Consider the following 16,084-nt stretch of genomic DNA (forward strand, 5'->3'; position numbering starts at 1 on the left):
GTTAGCAGTTTTTTTCCCCTCTCATCGTGAAATACACTTGACCTTATATTGAGGGTATCATCTGTTGTCTTGTGCTCAAAATTTATGCTTGAAAAAATCTTGCAAAAAGTCTTGTTTTTTTGTTGGAAATAAACAAGATGTAATCGAGACCTACCACACTGTTAGAACAGATGCAACAAAGCCTAGCCTACTTTGCATACAAGAGAGCACTAGGTACTTCAGCTGTGATTTTTAATTTGCAGTAAAATGGCAAAGGTGTAAATCTTTGATGTGCTTTGCACAGGGATATTCTAGTTATACTTGATCAGGTTTGCATTATAAATCAATTGAATAAAGATTTATAAAATTAGAATTTTATAAGTAAAGAATATTTGTAGGAAGGTTAGGGGTCCTGTCAAAAGTAGAATGTTGCAGGGGCTGCAGCTATCCTGCAGCCGGCCTGTGTTTGATGTAATCTTTTTTGCTTTGCAGTTGCACACAATAGGCACTGCTGGTCTGCTAGGTAGGAACTCGGCCCCATTCTGACCAAGTTGCATTCGCACATAAAGTTTGATCTCAAAATAAAATACTGGATGTTTCAATGCTATGTTGGAAAGACCTCTACGTTTGATCATAAATATGTTTGTTTCTGCTGTGTTCTTGTTTCCCAGGTGACGGGAGTGTTTTCCTTATGAGACGTAATTAAAACCACAAGATGGCCGACCATGATAAATGGAATACACAGAGACCGGTAGTTCCGGCTCCTCCGATAGGAAAACAAGTGAATTCTGCGAGACAAGTGCAATATGTAGGGTTATATTAATGATGCAAAGGGTTCTTTATTCTGAAGTTTAGTTGTGACATCTGAGGACTTCATAAAAATTTGCAACATTTATAATATAACGGATCAACACGATTCTAATAATGCTTTAAAACTAATTAATATCATTGTTTTTAATCTTCAGAGGAGACGGTTGAAAAGTCTGCAGAGTTTGTTTTAATGAAAAGGAGAAAACCCTTTTCACAGGATTAAATAGCTTTGATAAGTGAAGTGTTTATTTCAAAACTTATTCCATGTAATGTTAGTGCTGTCAAAACTGGGATGCAAATTTCTTGTGGAAGCTGATGGTACAATGTACTGCTATCCCATGAGTTTTTAAATGTCAGCTTTTAAAAACAAACGTTGAAGCTGTGATTTAAAGTTTGCAGGAACTTGGTGCCATTTTGTTTTTACCACTATGTGTCATATTCATAATGAGATATCCCGGAAATTTAGCCCGGAAATCTATCTGATCACAGCTGATTGGATTAATCCTAGTTTTTTATTTAACATTGAACCTGGTACAGAAAATTCATGCTTCCCTTCGTGCTTGGTTTCATTCGTATGCTTCCAAAGTGAATGACTTTTTTGTTTGGGGGGGGGGCTTTGTTTTTTTGTTCCTGCTGCATTTTTAGTGTGTTTTAAATAAACAAATGATGATATTCGCAGGAAAAATTTGTGATGCTGAATGATGGCAAACAGTATAACAAGCTCGTGGTTAAACTCTAAACTGCAGCTGGAAAGCAGGTGTAATTTGAAATGAATTTCATAGCTGCGGTCTAAATTATTATAAAATTTATGCAAAAGAAGTATTATAAAGTACTTCAATATTTCAGGTATGAATATTCAATAGTCATAATGCTGCTTCAAGATTTCAGCCTAGTAAACTGATTTTTGGGAAAATATACCTCCAAGGTGAATGATTGAGAATTACGATTGTTTAAAAAATAGGAAAGATATACCTTGTATGTTTCAGTTACTTTAATTTTGATTTCACAATGAAATTATGGAAACTTGAAGGAATTTGATTCCAAAATTTATATTGTTCTTAGTTTGTTGACATTGTTCACATGTAAAATTCATAAGAAATGTGCCTGTGGAACAGTTGTAGTTTACAATAAAACAAGGCTTGTATAGGGAATTGATTACCAAGAGAACGTTAAAATCTGAAATTCATTCAATTTTTTGGTCAAAATTCTTTGCAATTTTTTATTTTAAATTATAGTTTGCCAAATTTTTGAGTTGTTGGTTAGTCAAAATCTTTCACTGAAACCTATTGAGATGAATGAAATCATTTAAGATTCAGTGAACTTTTTGATTTGACAGTTTTTAAGTCGATCAATGTTTTTCTCTCATTTTATTCACTAATTGAGCATTAGATTACTCATCATGTTTAATCATAAGGTCTACAGATTTATCGCTGAGTTATTTGTCCATAAAAAAAGTTGATAATTATCTTATTACCTGTTTGCTGTTATTTTAAGAAATTCATACTTAAAGCTTCTGATGAAAAAAAAGAAAGAAGTAATTTAAGCCATCAATTTGTGGTCTCTGAGAAAATCTAGGTCTTCTCCGAAGAAAGTTGTAGACAAAACAGTTTTGCTCAACCAAATTTTGGGCTATATACTCAACATATTGTCTCAGTGATTATTGTTGTATTTGTCCCAGTGGGAACAACATAAAATCAAAACAACACATAGAAAAAGCTTCTTTTTTTTTTTTAACCTTGACAGATTTCGTAGTTGTATTGTGTTTCGACAGGCTGCGTAAGTCATTATTTTACAGCAGTTTCACACAATGTCCATTGCAGTTTCACACAGTAAGCTTGTTGACATGGTGCCTTATAACCATATACACTAACATAGCATACAAAAAAATGTATGCAAAGATTATACAATTAATATGGTGCTTGTACTAGAGGCTAATCTGGGAAAAAAGTTTCAGTCTTACCCAGGGATTTCAGAGAATCACATCCACCCCACCCCCTTCCCTCTTTTACACCCCTCTCTGTACAGACATGTATAAACTGTCAGATAGATAGTACCTTGTTGTCTGTATTCAGACAATTATTGATATTCAGATAAAAGGCAGCCTAAAAAGTGACCTTTTTTGCTTATTTCCTTCTTTTTTTTATCATTATTCTCCTCTTTTCTAAGAGTCATTTTGCCTTATCCTAGGTCTTTCAGAACCGATTATTTAACATTTGGTATTTGCTTTAAAATATGTCTTTGTCAGTATTAGGTATTGTTCAGAACTTATCAATTGTTTGATTTGGTATTAATATCATCACTTTTTTTTGTGAGTAATATACATTAGTTTTGTGCCAATATTAACACACCTGATATGACGAGGCTATGAAGCTGAGTGTAGCTAATACTGGAATGTGCTAATGGTCACATTGTTTACACATAAGGCGAGGGGTAGCCCAACCTTTGTTTGACCAGGTCATGGAACAGATCTAAGGGTCATCAAACATAATGTGCACTATAACGTTGGATGTAGGAATGTACCAATTTGTCTGTATTGTAGATACTCTGAAAAATGATTCTGCACCTTGGAAATATACCATGACCTTTGCCCTGAATATAAAATACTGGAAAATTCTTGTTTTTGAAGTTAAAGAAGTATTTCGTGGAGAATTATGAGAAACAGAAATTTTCAACATGATAATCTCAATCTTTGTTATTATTGTTAAATAGTCCCAAGTGGGCAAGACAAGCGTGAAGATGTTGGTTTTGCCAATCATAATATAAGTACAGAAGCGCCATCAGCATCTAGAGTATCTAATCCGAATATGTTGAAATGTTTCAGAAAAAGACGAGATATAATATGATGTCAATTCAACTCTTTCTTTTGTAGAAATTTGCTGGAAAAAAAAAGGATATTTGATTTTCTTATCTTGATGGCACTTTGCAGTTTTGGTACTGCAAGGTTTGTCATGGAACATATGTAATGAGTAGCAGGACAAGGCAGTTATTACATGTTAGTATAACCTTGTCGGTTTCAATACCATCCACTTGCCATAAATATGCAGTAGTTGCCTTTATAGTGTTCCAATAGTTGATGTTGGTGAGGAGTTATTGAAGTAGATTGGTCGGTCGGCTGATTAATGTTAGACCACCGTCCAAACATTTTTGCAATGTTTTGATGCAATTTCTGCTGTATTAGTGCAAGACCTTTTAAGTTAGTATGTTTCATGTTCATGTAACTCAGCAGTATATATTTGAACATAAATGTTGTACTCTCAGTAACATTACTTAAAGGAGCATTGTAGGTGGAAATTTAGGTCCATATCTGATGTTCCAGCAAGAACAAAAACTGTCATGAAACTGCAACCTGCACTGATGGCACTTGTTTTATTTATCTGAAAGGTAGTGCTAAAGATTGTGCTTAAAGTCATCAATTTAGTGTGAAAACTTCCCTTTGTAATGACACAATTTATAAAGAAAGAGACAAATTGTGTGATCATTTATGTTTTGTACATGAAGGAAGTAGAACTGTTCACAGGAGTACATGATTTTCTGTTTTTAATGTAATGTTTGCCTATGTCTATGAAGACAATGACACATTGTGACTCATTGGTCTAGATAACGAGTCGTAACAGTGATTAAGTTAAGCTCATGTAGAGTTATTTTATCTGAAGTGAACTGGTAAACTCAATGGTATAGCTTTGTCCCTGTGAGAGAAAACATAACAACTATCTCTCCACATTACTTTGATATTCCATGACTGAGAGGAGTGATTTCCAGTCACAGACAATGTATCACCTAACAGGAAACCTCATATTTACATATCTGCATAGTTGCCATAGTGATTTCACTTGATAGTCTGGTATTGTCCCATCCTATCTGAATCCAAAATAATCATGAGAATGAATTAGGTTGTGTTATATTTGGCTTAAATATCTGACATAACATTTTATGTTCTTTGGTATCGTGGTCATTTATAACAAATCTACATCAATAATCATAAGCAAAGAACACAGCATTCCCGTTGGTTAAACTAACCCAAAATAAAATAAAACTGTTAGCAAACTGCTTATCCACTAGTGTATCCACCTGTGTAAGAAAGTGTGTAAAAGTAAGTTGGCCTGATGTTACAATCCTAGCAGGATCTTCTTCAAAGGCTTCTCCTTTAGCCTCTGAAGAAGATCCTGCTAGGATCGAAACGTCAGGCCAACGTACCTTTACACCTTAAACTAACCCCACTTGACATGAATATGTCAAGAAAATTCCCTTCAAAATCATAAAAGAAATTAGGACCAGAGAAAGAATATCCTTACAAGATGTAAGGTACTTCAAAATACTTGCTCAATTTTTTCAGAATACTTTAGGGAGGTTTCTTTTAACCTTTCAAATTCTCTTATGGTTCTCCCAATATCTGTGATTGATATTTAGCAAAGACTCTTTGTACTTCTAGCTGCCACTTGGCAAAGATATTCATATTTTGCTTATTTCTTAGGTAGTTGGGTTGCTTTGTTAATGAGATTTGTAATGTAGAAAACAAATGTTATAATATGATGAGAAATATTGATCATTGTCTGATTTTACAAAGCTCCTCTTGCAACCAGGAAACCTTTAAAACACAAAGTTTTTGTCAATTATGCAATGGGAGGGGGTTATGGTGGGGTTGAGTGAGGGGCTGTGACTTGTGCAATTCTTTCTACTGCTAGGTGAATAGTGCAACATTTAATCAAACAACAGGAGTTTTCAAGTAACCTGCTAGCTGACATAAAACTCGATCAGTTTTGATTAATATTCATAACAATTTTTCTGTCTTAGCACAAAGTTAACATACTGAGATTCAGAGAATTTTATTCAAAATGTGTATCAGTTGGAATTTTACAATAAGGTCTGTAATTCAAAAGGAGGCAATGGTAATGCTTACTGCCAGTTATTATGTACCTGGTAAAATAACTATTTTAGTAAATATTTAGATGAATAGAATGTCCGTACTGAGCAGTTTTGATACCTTTAGGTTAACTAATGAACTCATTGTACATAAATATTTTATCATTCTACATATTTTGACGAATATTCTGTCACTGTAATAAAGATATATTTATCTATGTATCTGATATCTTATGTCATTCATTGTTCCTTCTGTTTGTTTGCATTTTAAATTTCACTGTTTGGGTAGGGTTATAAGAGTCTCTATTTAGAGATCCTCTTAATAGAAGAGGTGATGTCTTCCTTACAATTATCAATGGTGGCTAATTTTCATATAGCATCATTGTGGGTAGGTGGGAGTGGGGAATGGGTGGGGGTGGGGAGAAGGAGACTGTAAAGGCACATCTGCCATAAAGAGCTGTTTCTGTAATCTCTATGCCGGCCAGCATTTTCCTGCAATGATTTACCCATTTCTTCAGAGGATGGAAAAAGTGAAGTACCAAATATGTTCTTCACTGTACTAGTGCTTAAGCCAGGACAACTCCTAGATCATATCTAGGATGTACCTTTATTACTGCAGAAAGATAAGAGGTGATGTCTTCCTAAAAGAACCAATGGTGGCTGATTTGTAAATTTTTTAATAGCATACCCTTTGACTGCACTCAAGCTTCAAAGTGTTGGACATAAGGCTTCAAATAAAGTGCAGGAAGGCCCCAACTATTTAGGGAGATGTACTTACAATTTAATGGTGGGGGAGGAGGGGGAATAGTTGTGTCATGTTACTTGTAAAGTTCACATGATGGTTACTCAGATGTGGGGGGGGGGTGGGTGGCATAATAGTCTACACTGGGGAATCGCCCCCTGCCCAAGTATGGCTATATGACTGGCAACATTCAAAGCAATGGGTCATTTGGATCCATAAAGATCTGCAAATGAGCTACAATTACAGTTTCAATACTTAATAAAATAGGAGAATGGAATTGAGGTTGGGAGGGGAAAAGTAAGTGATTAAGAAAGGAAGTGAAGGTGTCCCAAGTTTGGGCAAATTACACTCCTAAACTGAAGAAAGTGCAAATCCAGACTTTCCTGTTGCATTTTGTTACATTAACTGGGAGCAGCACACTTTTCAAGTGTAGGATTATTTTCTTTCACAAAATGAAAGGAGGGGGCTATATAATACTGTAAATGAGACGGCATAAGGGCAGTGCTTCATGCAGAGGTGAGTGCGAGGGTCGAAGTAAGTCCTTCCAAACTCGTTTTTCATAGCGGTATTAACTGCCAACGTTCTTCAGAGCACCCTCCGTTGCATTTGTACGTGCAAATAACATGGCTTTCACGGGAAAGTTGCTATCTCTGCCTGCGTCCCAGAGAGCGATATTCGGAAAGGTTAATCATAGAAGATGTAAACAGAGCTTAGTGAGACAGGTCTGTTTATTTATTATGCATTCTGATATTACGATTTTGCTTTTGCTGCAATATTTGGTTGTTGTCACCTATCTTGCTTACATGAGTATTACTATTGGACTAGTTCCACGACTTACTTTCTGTTGTGTTTCATGTCGTTTATGATATGCCCATTTTTAGACCCTAGCGTTTAGTGTTACATTACTAGATTCATATTCCTGATGTGAACACGTATCAAGGAACTAGCTATCCAGAAATAAATAACTAAATATATAGTCGTACACATGCAAATGATGAGTTTGTAGAGCATACACCCAGTAATTATGATATGAAAGATATATACAGTAATATTTACCAACATATTGAAAGTAAAGCCTTCACAAATTATGGCAAGTTTGTGAAGCATAAATTTGTTTGTTAGAATCTTGAAGCCTTTAATTCACTTTTATATCTGTAGAAGTTCCTTTACTGTTGCAATAAATATGCCTCCATGTATACCTCAGGACGCTTTAACTTGAATAATTAGTTTGTCATGTCTTACAAATACTGGTAAGGCTATACATACTACCTAGTAGCTATGTAGCTCCATCAATACTGTCAACAAAATGGCACTGTCCATTAGCAAACCTTCATTTTTCCTGAAGGACATCAGTGGTTACACATCATGAATACCCCCCCCCCCCCCTAGTGTTTCTCACTCTAGATACTGTAATTTAAATGTTGCTTAATTTTGTCAAATGTTCACTGCAGATCAGTCAAAAGAAAGTTATTTTTTCTGGAATCCAACCGACCGGAGTTCCTCACTTGGGAAATTTCTTTGGAGCCATCGAGAAATGGGTAGACATGCAAAATGATGAAAGTGATGCACTTTATGTTAGCATTGTAGACCTACATTCAATCAGTCTCCCACAAGATCCAGACTACCTGAGAAACTGCATTTTGTCAATGACCGCCACTCTCTTGGCAGTGGGCTTGGATCCTGAGCGATGTGTTTTATTTCAACAGTCTCATGTAAGTAAAATTATCTTTGCATCTCATTGTTAAATTATCAAATTTCTATGTCAAAGTTCATCAGTGAGGACCCGGTCTCCCTCTCCTATCTCCTCTCGCTCAGCAAGAAAGGAAACTTTCAAAATAGTCAACTATGACCATATTTACACTCCCCTTCTGCTGTTATCATCAGAGCCACATCCCCTTACAGTCATTCATTGTCTAATTTGACTCTCCTCAGTAACTGGAAAGATGGCTATAAACCTACCGATAAATATCTCTATTACGTACAGTAGTAAAGAAAACAAGGCAATTAGCTGGGATTTTATTTTGGTGATGTAATAGCTATATACCACATGCAAACCAGGATAGGATTTTTTCAATTACTACATGAAAGAGATGTATGTGTAGGATGATTATTATTAGTGTGTCTGATTTGAAAACTGCCAGCTTTAGTGCTATTAAACATATCACTGATCTCTGCATGCCTACAAGGCATTGGAATATTGTCTTGGTAGGGTTGTGACAACGCGTTCTTACAAACCATCTTCTTAATGACTGATCTCTAATTAAAGAGACACTTAAAAATGGACCTTCACGACATCATGAGTAAAAAAAATGAAAAGGGAAATCAGGGTTTTGTAAAAACAAAGCATGTCATATTGTGATCAATTTGCTTCACAGTATCATCAGCCTAAGTATAAGTTGAAAAAAAGTAAATAGTGCTCAGAAGTTTGTGCTATTTACCCATGGATGTAGTAATTTAACAGAAGTTGTTAAGTTGAAAAAGTTCCTGCTTGAGCAATACTTACTGATAAATATTTGTTCAAAAGGTTAGGACTGATGGTGGCAACAAATATTAAAATGCTAACAATGGGAGTCCATAACATCAAGACCTGCTTAACCAGAGAAATTAAGTATTATTTCAAACCCAATATTATGAAGTTTGAGCCAACAGTTTACCATCAATTGTGTCCATACTACTTCAGATCCAACAGATCTATTTAGTATCGTAAGTTGTTTACAAGATAACATAAATGTCCTTCATGCTGAGATAGGATTATGTATAAATTGCTCTAGTTACTGTAAGTGTCTTCACCATGTGTCTCTCTTTGATTTTCATCAAGCGGTTCCCTTTTTTCTTTCATTTTCGTATCTCTGTTTGCCAATGATCTCTACCTTCAAATTTTGCACCAATTGTTCCACAGGTTCCACATCATGCAGAGCTTAGCTGGATCCTGGGCTGCAGAACCACATTAGCACGTCTTGGACACTTCCCTCAATGGAAGGTATCACAAATTATCTGTTAATACTTGCTCAAGTCAAGTGAAATTATGGATCATAAAGCATATATGGAACACCTCACAAAAAATGAACACTGGCTCAGTGTGCACTTCTACTTTACATCAAGGCCTAAAAAATACAACCACTGTGCATTAACAAGACAACAAATTGCCTGTAATCCTACATTAGCTTCGCATTTATTTCAAATCTTTCTAAGAGATTATTTATTGAATGTACTCTCACTCCCACTATCTTTGGGAGGGAATACTTTAGAATGAGAGTTGTGATTGCATAACAATTTCCCTTACTGCTGGACAAACAGGATGGTATTCTTCGTAGAAATCTAAAATATTTTTTTTAGTATGTTTGCATTTTCAGCGTACAACTCCTCATTAACTTTGTCTTAAATGATGTTGCTGTTAGAGGTACAGGTAGAGTAGGTCATTATTTTCAAGCTGGAAACACAGTGCATGACTGAATGCAACCTGAGTGCACATAAAAAACTGGTTTATGTTAATGACCAGTACTCATTTAGGTCAAATGCAAATTTATTTTCCAATGATTTGTTTCAGTTTGTTGAAAAGTTGGTAGTTGACTATCAGTCAAGAATGTGCTCCATATTGAGTTACCCAGACTGAGGCCAACATGACTTTAAACTGGTTAAGCCTTAATCAGCACATGAACACTGGGCAATTATCCAAGTTACAACCTTGGATTGAACACAGTTGGGTCATGTTCAGTTGGACAGTGGGTACCCAGGTTTTAGCTGTTTTATAACTTAATATGTGAGTGTTATTCAGTTGGGATGTATTAACCGTCAAATTGCTTCATTTTTACAGTCTAAAGCTGGTAATGACAAGAAGGCTGCCTGCGTTGGTCTATTTTCGTACCCTGTTCTACAAGCCGCCGACATCCTTCTTTACAGGTGACTGACTGTTGTTATAGCAGGTATTTTATCGGGTCAGGATTGTAAATGAAAATTTCAAATGTTTGTTTTAGATTGATGTGCAATGTTTTCGTGTTTCCAATGCAAATTAATATAATTTAAGAGGGTCACATTTTAAGACTAGACAAAATAAATTCTCTGATATACTCTGTGGATATTTACTTTGCATCTTAAGAGTTGGTTGGGGGGGATGGAGGAGCTTTGTCCAGGTCCACCAAAAACAAAATCTGTCAACCACTAAATAGAAATGATAGGAGTACACTGATCTATAACAACTGTTGCTTCCGACTGTAAAGTTTAAATCTATCTTTATAGGAAAAATGTTTGGGTTTGATTTTGTGGTAGACGGCTGCAAACATACTGCTATCAGTCCAGGTTGAATTTTTGTAGCACTTTTAAATTTTGAGAAACAGTCAATTAAATATCTGAGGTTTAATAAAGAAAGTTTCTGGACTACTAAGACTATTACAGACCATTAGTTCAAATCCTCACATGCAAGACAAAATTCAATGGGGGTGGAAGGGGGGGAGGGGAGGGGGGAAACAAGACTTTTACAGCCTTGCTTGACATGTTTTACAAATTTGTCTCGGACAAATGATATGGATTGTCATGCAAGGGTGCTCTGTTGTTAATGTGAAATGTTCAAAAAGTTTAGGTTGAGTTATTTACAATTGATAAAACAATGGATTAAACTTAACATGAGGGCCAGTTCTGAGGAGCCAACACCATCATCACCACTTAGTCCTAAAGGAGCAATCCAGAGCTTTTAACATACATAGCTATGTATACAAACATTAATTACACTAACGTTTCTCTTTCCTCTTAAACTATGACAGATCAAGACTAAATTGCTGCCTTAGATTACCCTTTAGTTCATTCTCAGGCTGCTACTTTTAAACCTATTGTCATCATTAATTCTCTGTTTAGATCGACTCATGTTCCAGTCGGTGACGATCAACTCCCTCACTTAGAGCTCGCCCAACAACTATCCAGATTATTCAACCAAGAATATGGAACTAAATTGGTCCCTCCCGAACCGATCATCGGTGAGTCAAAATTATCAAGGCTTTGTGAACTGTAGCTTTATGTTTGGTTTTGTTACAAAGGTTATATGCACTAGGACTTGATCCGTTGTGTGTTTTTTGTTTGCTCTGTAGCTTTTCTTGACATTCAAAAACTTCCTTTTGCATTTCAGGAAAGTTTAAGAGAATCAAAAGTTTACGAGAACCAGAGAAAAAGATGAGCAAGTCCGACGCAGATCCGAAGAGCAGGATAGAATTAACAGACGACAAGGAAGCTATAACCCTGAAATTAAAGAAGGCAGTTACAGACTTGACATCTGATGTGACCTTTGAACCAGATGAAAGGCCCGGTGTGGCTAACCTTGTGACTATTCATGCAGCTGCTTCAGGTCAAGTTCCAGAGGAGATCCCCGGTCAGGTGGTAGGCATGACCACGGCCGAGTATAAGATGATCGTGGCCAAAGCCGTCAACGAGAGACTAGCTCCAGTCAGAGAAAGGTATTTTGCTCTGATGAACGATGAAGACTATTTGATGGACACACTACACAAAGGAGCAGAGAAAGCAAAACTTGTTGCAGAAAATACATTAACAGAAGTGAAAAGATGTGTTGGTCTTTTGTAGGAAATAGGAAAGAGAGGTAAATGTCCCTCTGATAGAGAGATAATGATTATTGATGGATATTACATACATAAAGGAGACAGAGAAATCGGAAGCTGTAAATTTGAACAAGTAACCTCAGGAATTCCAAAGCAAACCATAATGTGGTAAATACTTTAACAGAAGTCAAAGGATCTGGTGGCCTGTGATGGCATTTACCACTAAATCTGAACATGAAAAAATATAGAAAACTCTTTTAATCTTCCATTTCGTTCTAGCCATATTTTTGAAAACATTTTTCTTTTAGTTGTACAATACGAATGGATCTAACTCAAAGAAGGGTAATGGTATTAAATCTTGACTTAAGGAAATGAATGCACCATTCAATTTTGAGCAGAATTATGTAACAACCCCTCCCCTCCCCCACCCCACCTCCCACCCCCTTCTGTCTTTTCCATCAGCATTGGCCCCAAATTTAGCATACTAAAAGTTGCTAAAGCTTTTCAAAAGAATTCTGCTAGAGGTTCTGTCTCTCCAAATTATCCACAGACATTGAGGAAGGTTCACTGGAACAATCAAATATCTTATTTTAGAGCAAAATCTTTGTCAATTACAAAGGACCATGTTAAATTTTGATTGGAAGAGTTTTATTAAGCTTGGTCTAGTTCTATATTAAGTTTTTAGATGCTGTTTTCTCTTTCAGTTATAAAGGCAGGATATTCAAATATATAGCAATATTCATCACTTGTATTATCATTGGAAGTTACATAAATAGCATTTCCTACCATGAAACTTAAGATCGTGGTACCTTCCTGAAACCACTGGAATATTAATATTGGTGCAATGAAAGTGGCTTAACTTAATATGATCTCCAAACTTTTGAAGTAACAAGGTGTTCTTCAAATTCTGGCATTTTCATCAATATATATATATATATCATATTTGGTATGTAATTGTACCACATTGAGTACAAGAAGCCTGATGTTGTGAGTGGAGGTCAATGGTAGTTTGAGTTCAACAGGGGTCAAATTGTGAAAACAATGTTTTACACAATATTTCAGCTAGGACAGATGTCCTGTTTAGTATGTTGATGTATTAACATTTAATACAAGGAGCCTGTTGTTGAGGTCAATGGTCATTTTTCAGGACAGCCTGTGTCTTTGTGATTTCATTGTTTGTCATATTACATTGCTTTTCACTGTATTACTAAGAAAAAAAAGAATCTCCAAAAGTAATATTAAGTAAGCTTATTTATTTTATAAATGTACAAAGAGTTTTGTTTGTTAAGTGGAAATTTGAATGGCATAATATTTGAAGAACACACACAAGAAATATACAGGCTCTATATTAACTAACTACTTTGTCTCCATCATAAAAAAATGGCCTATCTAGTTGCAAAAATGGAACAAAATAATGGAGTTAATTAAAAGCATCAGATTTAATCAAAACTCTGAGGAGTCAAAATCAAAATATATTTCACATTTTTAGATCTACTGTCGTGTTTGTATTTATTTGTGTCTTTGCCTTTGAGGAATGCTGACAACTTATATTATATATATAGTTAAATGAATATAATGGTCAACTGACTGGCCGGAGAAATCTTAGAAAACAGCAAAGAAATTCATGGCTAGAACGGGATTCGATCAGTAAATGTCTTTGCTCTTTTCCAGCGCTTATTTTTGAATGTTGTTTCTCCTCACATCCCAGAGAACTTTAATTCCATCTTTCTGACATATCTTTTTGGTGCTGAAAGTTGGCTACGAGAGCAGAATAAGAAATATCACCAATTGCTAAAGCTTCCAACGGCTTTTCCGTTCGACCCCGCAAACGCTTCGAAATACACTTCCAGAAAAATTGAATTTCTCTCTCACATGTATTTTTGCGCTTTGAAATCGTTACGAGAGAACAAGAAATACCCACAAAAAAACGCTGCAGCGGCTAGTCCCTTGACTCCCACTATAGAGTTTTGAATTACATAATTATAGAAAGGCAAACTAGAACATCAAGGTGATGTCTATATATATGTGTGCTATCTCATTAAAGCCATTTTGATGTTTGGACTGGCTGACACTCAAGAACATGTAACCTGCACCGACAATTATAGTAAGTTGTCAAACCAAGGCGAAGTTTCGATGTTTGCAAGCTTTCAATGAGCAGAATAACCCCGTTTACCGTGTTATTCCAGAGAATTTTCATAGTAAGATCTAGTTTAACCCGAGGCCGGTGTATATGGCATACAGTACATCTAATTTCTATTACCGGTGTATCACAAGCATCCCAGAAAAAAGTTTGATGTCGGGCCAGAGTGACGTTCGTTGGACAAATCTTACGCTTTATCAAGAAAATATCATGACATATTTGACACCGAGAATTGTTAGAAACACGAACTCACATCAGGGCAATTTTATCAATCTAGTTACTCTAACAATTTTTGCAGTCAATAGTTCTGACTCTCGTAGAATATGGGGGTGTTGAGCGTCTTTTGGGGGCCCGCACTCCCAGGGGCGTAGCGAGTGGGGGGGGGGGTGTCACACCCCCCAATAATTTGGTCGCTGTCGGCAAATTTTGGGTCTGTCGGCAAAAGGAGAAAAGGTGAAGAGAGCGGAATGGGAAGAAAGAAGGAAAGCTGAATAGAAAAAGGAGAACAGGAGCTTCTTCCGTGCCAAATTTGACTTAAAATATGCACCAGATTGCATCTAAGGACGTTCAAACTAATTTTTCCAAAGGGGAGGGGTAGACCCCCTACCCTTAGACCCCTTCCCCATTTCGGTCACCACTTCCAGATCCGTCGGCAAATCAAATTTGACTTAAAATATGCACCAGATTGCATCTAAGGACGTTTCAAAACTAAAATGTTGCCAAAGGGGAGGGGGCGCCCCCTCCCCTTAGACCCCTCCCCCATTTCAGTCACCACTTCCAGATCCGTCGGCAAATCAAATTCTCTACACCCCCCCCCAACAAAAAAACCTTCGCTACGCCCCTGGGCACTCCCGACGGCGACCTTCTATTGGGGCTGCGGTCAATAACAGTGTACATGCACGTGTAATGATAAAGCAAGTTGCCGCTTTTGTTACCTTTTATTTGTTTGTGGAAAACGTTACGCTAGTCACTGCAGTCGGTCACAGAAGGCCAGGTCGATAGGTCTCGAAATCGTTCAACATCCCTCTTGAAAAAATTAAACGACCCTAGTTATATGATATTAAAGTTTTGTCACAATTTTGAATTTCATACAAAATTTTAAATTTTCATAAATTATGATTCCGCTGCAGATTTTGGTCAAATTAGACACTAAACATTGTTCTGGGTGCCGGTCTTGTCCGTCCACGGTTTATCTCCAATTCGAAAGATGCAACGCATCTCGAAATTTCGATGTTTCTCACAGTTATGACTTAATCACAGAATGTCGAAGTTTTATGTAAAAATTTCGACGGACGTTTAACCCAGTGGACATTTTCTACATCAAGAATGCAAGGTTTTATCTTCACATAGCACAATTTAAATCGAAATTTCCAAGTTTTAACTTGAAAGAAAATTTCAACATTGTAAGTTTTGTAACTCGACATTTTGACGTGTTGTCTCAAAATTTTGATATTTGATTCCCCGCGCGAACCTCTCATCGTCATTCGGGGAAAGTGGTGCAGTTGGAGGATTTTGCATTCTAGGAAGAATGAGAACAACTGCTACTTTTCATTTTCATTTCATTTATTGAAACCAGTATAAATATAGCATATTTATAAAAAGGAGTACACATGTCAAGTACCCCCCCCCCCACCTTTTCAACTACACAACGTATTTATTGACAAAACCTTGCATTTAAGGTTACTTAGGCCTATATAGATCTAAATGGGTGTTACTAAAACGAATGACAATAGCGTTACACATAACGAATGACAATATATTGTACACACTAAAAAATTGCGTTGACTAAAACGAATGACAGTAATGACAGCACAGACATTTGCTTCAACCGAATATCACAGTTCAGTCTTCGTGGGTATCTAGATCTAGTAAAGTACGACAAGATAAAAACGCACCTTATAGTAAGCGAAATTGTAAGTCTGATTTTAAAAAGTAAATTTAACGTCATTTTTCCGATATTAATTGTTAGAAACTAACAATACTATAATCTTGAAACGGCTTCAGTTATCTTTC

At 36.2% G+C, this 16,084-nt stretch overlaps 2 protein-coding genes across 2 annotated transcripts in view; both read left to right on the forward strand.

Moving 5' to 3' along the window:
- LOC139963135 (mitogen-activated protein kinase kinase kinase 4-like) overlaps window positions 1-5,871 on the forward strand; it is a 46,935-nt gene extending 41,064 nt beyond the window's left edge. Inside the window, exon 18 of the mRNA XM_071963681.1 lies at window positions 651-5,871. Within this exon, the coding sequence (XP_071819782.1) occupies window positions 651-674 (24 nt within the window). The 3' untranslated portion in view covers window positions 675-5,871. The remainder of the gene's footprint in view (window positions 1-650) is intronic.
- Window positions 5,872-6,540: 669 nt separating this feature from the next.
- On the forward strand, window positions 6,541-13,421 carry LOC139963137 (tryptophan--tRNA ligase, mitochondrial-like). Its single transcript, XM_071963684.1, has 6 exons — window positions 6,541-7,113; window positions 7,843-8,103; window positions 9,291-9,371; window positions 10,206-10,291; window positions 11,240-11,358; window positions 11,508-13,421. The coding sequence occupies exons 1-6, from the start codon at window positions 7,015-7,017 to the stop codon at window positions 11,954-11,956; spliced, it is 1,095 nt and encodes a 364-aa protein (XP_071819785.1). The 5' UTR covers window positions 6,541-7,014; the 3' UTR covers window positions 11,957-13,421.
- Window positions 13,422-16,084: the final 2,663 nt, after the last annotated feature.

This window comes from Apostichopus japonicus, chromosome 21 (assembly GCF_037975245.1).
Source record: "Apostichopus japonicus isolate 1M-3 chromosome 21, ASM3797524v1, whole genome shotgun sequence".
In the NCBI taxonomy this organism is placed as follows: domain Eukaryota; kingdom Metazoa; phylum Echinodermata; class Holothuroidea; order Aspidochirotida; family Stichopodidae; genus Apostichopus; species Apostichopus japonicus.